Source organism: Lottia gigantea, assembly GCF_000327385.1.
Source record: "Lottia gigantea unplaced genomic scaffold LOTGIsca_40, whole genome shotgun sequence".
Classification (NCBI taxonomy): Eukaryota; Metazoa; Mollusca; class Gastropoda; family Lottiidae; genus Lottia; species Lottia gigantea.
In genome coordinates, this window is record NW_008709380.1 from 727,298 (window position 1) to 734,754 (window position 7,457).

At 34.2% G+C, this 7,457-nt stretch overlaps 1 protein-coding gene across 1 annotated transcript; it reads right to left on the minus strand.

Annotated features, from left to right (window-relative positions):
• Nucleotides 1–3,518: 3,518 nt before the first annotated feature.
• Nucleotides 3,519–5,096, minus strand: LOTGIDRAFT_163491 (hypothetical protein; the record flags this gene model as incomplete). The annotated part of the gene is made up of 4 exons (XM_009060005.1): nucleotides 3,519–3,766; nucleotides 4,094–4,314; nucleotides 4,473–4,617; nucleotides 5,054–5,096. 4 exons carry the CDS (start codon nucleotides 5,094–5,096, stop codon nucleotides 3,519–3,521), a joined length of 657 nt encoding a protein of 218 aa, XP_009058253.1.
• Nucleotides 5,097–7,457: the final 2,361 nt, after the last annotated feature.

Below are 7,457 nucleotides of genomic sequence, written 5' to 3' on the forward strand. Positions count from 1 at the left end.
AGAACAAGTTCCTAAATGAAAATATTTGTATTTAGTTAAGTAGTAGTTTGTCGAGGTTAAAGACACGCATCTCTCTAGGATAACAGTCACGAGGGAACTTCTACAAGTTAGAAACCTCTTTTTTCAAAACATGTTGCAAGGGAGCTAAGAAACAATCTAATATGCAATACATGTACAATCAGAATGTTAAGCCCCGTAAACACAAGCTAGTTTTTGATAAGGCAAACAGCTACCTCGTGTGTACGCTTCGACCACTGAAAGTGGTTTCGTAAAAAAAAATGAAAATTGAATCCACGTTTTTTTTTACAACGTTTTCGCGTTGGCCATCGACATAACCGCTGTTTCATTGCCAGGCAACACATTCTTGATGAAAAGAAAACTGTGGCAAAGCTTTAAAAAAGGTAGATTCTGCTTGACCTACTTTTCAGCCTCTAATCTGAGCAAATGAAGACGGGCATTCCAGCTTCTTCAAATTGGTTGTTCTTTTTGTACAAACGTCATTTTAAAGGTCTCTGCGTACAAAGGAATCATATTGAATCTAAAACATCTTTTATGCTGCTCATGCATCTAATGACGCTTCTATCATAAATGACATTTGGTTTTTGTAGATAATGTGAAAGTTGGTTGAAATTATCTGTCTTTCAGTTCATACGTCTTTCAAGTTTTTTTAACAATTATCATTAAGGAAATGTCACATTATGAATTATACTGATATGATCAAATAACAGATATGAAAGAAATGTAATTGTTATTTTAAAGCACTTCACGTTGCATGAAAGTGATATTTTCTCAGATCTGTCCATCATATTTCAAGTTTTTAGCCAGTAGGCCAACAGATACAGATATTTGTCTATTAACAACATACTTTGACGTTGCTTGGTAGTAATGGTGATAAATTGGGCTGAATATTGAGCTCTAAATGACAATAATTCATACTGGAAGGCTATAGGCACTTGATGTAATTGCTTTAGTCAATTGCTGTACAAATATATTACACAGGGAAAATGAGGGATATTAAAGGAAAGATAAGAATAACAGGTAACCGTGGTGCTCTATGATCTATTTTATAATTGCTTTGTTTTTCTCGGTTTACCTTTAAGGTGAAACTTACTGATGTGTTATTACCGTTCATTATCTCCTGCGTGGTTCTTGTAGCTGTATCAATCACTAACCTATTGCTTTCACATTATAAAGGATTCAATGTGTCTCCAAGTCAAGTGTAAACTTAAATGGAAATTTACAAAAAAAAAATTGATTTACAGATTATTAGCATCCTGGTACTCGTATTTCAAAAGGGGTGTCTCAAAGCTTTGATAGTGATATATGAAGCCCACACTTGGACACCTGTACGTCCAATTCGTCTTCAGATGTTGCATTCAGAGAATGTGTTTTCTTTATGTTGAAGATTTTACACCGCCATAAAATCCTATACATTCAAACCTACTCTGATGTAACAATGTACGCTTCATTGCCAAGCCAACAAGCAATTTATTTATGATTTTGGGAATTGGTTGCGAGATAAGGTCGGCATTTAACTGACCCCCCCAGTAGATTAAAGAAACAAACAGACTACAACATAAAAATGCATCAGACATAAAACCGCGAATTTATTGGCGTGGAAATAAAAACTAAGTAGAAATTGTTAAAGTTTTAAATTAAATATAGCAGACTATTGGGTATTAAGACCTCAGGCCTCATTAAGTTTATTGCTTGTACATCTTCTAACGCACCAGAGAAAACCAATATTAATCTCCATTTCGAGATTTTAACTTAAAGTCGGTGTGTGAAAGGCGACATGTTATCAAAATGAATCAAATTGAAACTCTTACAAATATCATACTAAAAGATTCCAGGGAGCGCAATCATGGATTAATCTCGAAGTTCCGTTGCAATAGCTGTCGAAACATGGGTCATTAACCTTATAAATGGTCGAGTTTAAGAATTTAAATGAATGCAGTGAGCACAAAATGTGAAACAGTATGTTAAAAATTGAAGTATGAAAAACCTTCTTTATATGTAAGGATAGCCATGCTAATTGGGAAATAAGCAATTTGTAAAAATAATCATGCAAGCTTTTTCACTCATGGCAGACCAATTATCAAGAAATTTGTAAAACTACTCTCGCGGTAGGTAATAATTTTTTTCGACGATTATGTCATAAAGTGACTTGAAGTAAGCGTATTATATTTTTGTTGACCTAAGCATTAAGAGGGCAGGTTTATCACAAGAACATGCAGTTAGTGTGAAATACAGAAAAATTGATTGCCGGGCAATTATCAAGATCAGAAGATAGCGTGGTTGGAAATCGTTAATTTGCTCTACAATCTGGTCTTTCTACAACCCAATTTATCAATAATATAGCTGGCTTTTATTTTATCATCCATTTAAGATCGTCAGAGGAAAACGTCCAGAAAAATGAAAAGATTGATATTTATTAACACGTATTGTCGGTTGTCAAAATAAAAAAATTGATAAAGTATTTAAGTCACCAACCTTTTTTTTCAGTCAAAGTGACCTATACAGATTTAATTCTTGTTTTAAAGAGTTGATCCTTCATCTGCCTGAAGCAAGACATATAATCTGATCCCAATCATTTCCTCCCCACAATGATATCATTTATCTGGATTTCATTTCTGTTACATTTAGCTGCAGGCAATAACGAAGAACATTTAAATTCCGGAGGAAGTTTATCAAGTTCTATCAAATTATTATCCAGTAGTTCTTGAATAAACCATGCTTTCGTAAATCGTGTTTTTCGTTTTACATGTTACTGTATTTTTCTGCGTCTGATGGGCCAATGAAGAAGAGCAACGCATGCATTGTTTTTTTCCAGTCTCTCTATTCGAGAATTTACACCATTTTTCGTTCTAACGACTAGATGCCTTTTTCATGTTTTGATTGAAATAATTGAAGGTGAATCTCAAACTAAGTCGGGATTCAACATCGTACCCTTTTTTGTTGGTTAATTAATGGCGTTTTCATTCTTAAATTAACTGAAGTTGTATAGAATTCTATTGCACGCGAATATCAACCCACAAAAACTTACATTGGTACATTCATTTTTTCAATTAAAATTAAGGATTATGCATCTTATATCTTCCTACATTTTTATTGTCTTGTATTTTTTTTTAATTTTGATGGAGTACCTAATGCAGAAAAGTGGTTATTGTTTCTTGTCACCAAGGATTTGAAACTCTTCAATTTTATTTGATGGATGAGCGCGATTTGATTCATCTGTACCTAACAAGTTTGTATGGTTTCTGTTTATCATGGTAAAGACATCAGAGACATATTTATGGACCACGCGAGTCATCAGTTGTGATGAGAGTGCTTTTAAATCAAACTGGTAATACATCAACCGGTTTTACAACAAAAAATTGTTTTTTATGCTTCAGAAACTATCAGGAAGAAAAAAGCAATAATTGCGACAATTGTTTGATTGTACATTCAAACAAAATGGTTCTGATGGAACGAAATGCTTTATTTCTGAAAATATCTGCAACCCAGGCTGAATTTTTTTAATCCTGTTTGTTGATTGTAGCTAGAATAATAGACATGGTTTTCAAACCAGGTTGGGTTGATTGTAAAGATGTAGTGCTAGATTCAGTAGTAACTTTGCTTGATGCAGTAGTAACAGTGCTTGATGCAGTAGTCATGACTTGACTGGTTTCAGTGGTAGCTGCTGCTGTTGGTATAGCTAGACCACATGGAATCGGTACATTCTGTCTCCAATCACAAACACCATTTGCCACACTGAACACCAATCCTGAAATATTGAATTTCTGCACAGATCTGTGATACTTTGAGGATTCCCTAAGAAAATCACAGCTTATATGGATTTCTCGAAGTTCAATAGATAAGTTTGCAAATGAATGAAAATTATTTTTGATTTATTATTGCACAGTGGCTAGGAATATGCAACCTTATATTTGTGGTGTGCCGAGGACATATTTATAGAGCACTTGTTTCACAAAACTTCACCAAGAAACCATCATGTTAACTATGCATGGACAATGCCCAATTTACAATGATGGGAATTTGAACCGGTTGATATCGATATATCAGTTGTTAAGACTATACAGTCAGTACCTACCAGCTGGACAGTAATTGTGGCCGAAGAAGACCCCACCATTACAAGTATAATAGGTATGACAGCCTTGATCTAAATCAGGATAATGACCATCAGCTTTATTGGTGCAGTCCATCATATGACCACATGGTGCTGCTACTTTAGCTGGACTGAAGGAAAATGTGTAGTTATCACGAGGACATATCTGTACGAAAACAAAATCATTGCGTAAAAGCTGAAAATGTCTATTATATAAGTGTACTAAATGTGATGTATGACCAATAAGCCGTTTATTTCATCGTGTGGAATTACTTAAAAATAAAGTTTTGATCTTAAAACTTAAAAAAATTATCCACTTAACCGTTTTATGTTTCAACTTAGTGCAGACTGCTGTCATACTTACTCGTCACAATCCTGAATTATTGAATTATACACAAGATGTTCGTGACATTCTACTCCAACTAGTTCACCATGAACACACTTCTGGAACGATTTACAGCCTAATTCATATACACCATCTGGCTCTACAGTACAGTCCAACGCTGAAACTGAAATAGACCAAACGTTACTTGAGAGGAGTAACATCTGTACACACTAAACCACCCCGAGGTGACTCTGATGGTAAACAAGATTGTCTCCAATGTGATTCTTAAAACCTATGTACTTTTAACCTCTGAGTCCAGAGACCATATTGGAATATAAAATGGCGGTCGCTAGCAAAGCAGGGAATTTTACTACACCTGATACCACAGTGTGACATGCGTTTGTCACCTAGATATCCATTAAGGAGAGTTCACATAGCCACTATTAACTGACTTGCTAAAAATCAAGGTGTATGGTACCTGCTTAAAGACCTTATTAAAGCTGATATACTTCATCAACAAAAAGAAAAAACAAACAGAGCCTAAGCAAACCTCATTCTCTTCATTCCGTATGAACTACTACTGTATGAAAGTTATGGAAAATAATATATAAACCACTCACTGATTAGGCAAAAATTAGTAACTGACCATAAAAACAACCACATTTTGAGATCAGATCTTCAAGAAGATAAGATGTCGATAACCACCGATAAGATTAAAGTTCGTATAAAATAGGTATGCTCTGCTTGACCTACTGCTGGTTCCATTGAACTCTATTCATATCTGAGGTTATATAATTGATGAATTAGGTGTTTCATATGTTTTTGTACATCTCGTTTTATAACAGAAGTTTTTTCGACGTTTGCAAGTGTTATTGCCACTTTCATATGGGTATAATGCCCAATAATCAAGTGCACTGTGGAAATTGTTTCACAAGTTGCTATTCGTATAATTTTCGACAAAGGTTTTCTTTTATGGTGAGGGATTATCTATATAGCAGATACGGGGCAGTCAAAAATAAATTAAATTTCCAAAGTCTGCCTTCACTGTACATTACGCCCCACATCGTGTTTCGTTTGCGTGGACCTTGATCAATGGTCACACAAACGAGCAATAACATTGCATTAGGTATGCATGGTTTTTGTCTGCAATATTTTAAATGTGTTGCATTAAATAAAGACCCCCCATAGTCTCCAATTAAACTTACAACGATAAAACTTAGCGTGTTCTAACTGTTTGAACTGTGCATTGTACGTCTATCATAAGATGTCAAATAAATTATTGTAAACCCAACTGCCTTTGAAAACATTCGCCATCTATTCCAATAAAGCAGATAACTGTTTTGATTTCCTGAATAATTTATGGTACCTTTGATGAAACAAGGGTCATAAAAATTTCAGAGAAAAAATCTATGTTGTGTAATAATAATTGACGTTCTACAAATTTTATTTCTGAGAGAAGTCGATAAAATCAAATTAAAACTGTCTTTGGTTATTTTCTATAGTTTAAATGTTATGGTCTGTTTTCGTTTGATTTGGTTCATCAAATGAATCTAGATTTATGTAGTTTTACGTGAATAGTGTCACCGGGAAGGCAAAGCTTGAAAACTTCTTTCAATAACTTTCATGATGCCACTGGGATTATCAACTTGGTATATGTTAGAAGGAGTCCTCATAGCTAAAGATTAATATCCCGTTGATTTTTTAGCAAGGTGTCTCTGTAATGTTTTAAATATCTAAATTATTTTCTGATCACAATGCTGTTTAGTCACAAGATAACATGCACGGCTTTCGTATAAGACATTAGATTCCATCATGTGGTTTAAAATGTCAAGGTTTCAATCGAAACAGGTGCTTGAGTCATTAAAACTCAAGCTTCAAGATCTTTAAAGACACAGGCATCCCTCATCGAATTTGAACAGATCGCAGATCTGGCAGCCAATCTATTTTAACCGTCTGGACTTGAAAAGGAACATTATCTAATTTGCTAGGCCATGTTCTTCTAATTATACTCGGAATGAAAATGTGTTTATCGGGACCATTTGATATCATTTAATTTTCTTATAGAAGCATGCATTTACTGAGATACAAAGTGGAATATTCTTACTGGTAACAGATGGTGTACAAAGGGCCATATCATCTTATAAATCTGTGAAAACATTGTTAAAGAAAGGGTTTGCGTCTCGCAGAATCTGAGGATAACCGCATCTAGGAGAAATCTCATCAATCCATGGATTTAAGGTCTGAGGTAAACTTAAATATCGTTATCTAACAAAATAAGTACTGGTCTTTCACCTTCGCTCCGCATTTGTTGCAGTCGCCTCGAGCATTTATTTATGACAATGACATCGTTTCAAGTGAATATGCTCTGAAATAAATAATTCATTCCAACATTTCTTTAATAGAATAGAAAGTTACAGAGTTTTCAGAGAGATATATATGTATATCATTGTTCAACGTTACGCCGTATACTTTTTTTCCATTTTACCCATCCATCTAAACCGCTAAGTCGTCGAAACCAATTCCTTTTTCTTTCGTTTCTAGATGCAGGTCAAGGTAGTAAGGCTCCAACATAAGGACATATGCACTTTTCCTAACTTTTATGGCGCGTTTCTTACCATTTCTATTCAATTATATAATCAATTTTATCATTTTGAGCGAAATTAGTATGTTGTTCACAATTACTGTGTCTAACTGGCCTCAAGTTACGATTTTTCTTGAACAAGCTTCATTAAGATAGCTATGTTGGTTTAAGTTGATAAAGTTTATTCGATTCAGACTGATTAAAGATCATTAAGAGTTGTCTATATATTTAAACTACTGTAATTTAATACCCAATACATTAACTTTTAATATCGGCTAAGGCTATATAGTGTCAGCTATAAAATTTGGCGTGATAATCGTGAAAGGGTATGAGATGTGAAATCATATGATATATAATTGGTACGATCCATTGCAGAATCAAGCAGTGCATACGACAATGTTCAGCATAAAAAATACCAAAGTATTCACAGGCAATGACATTAT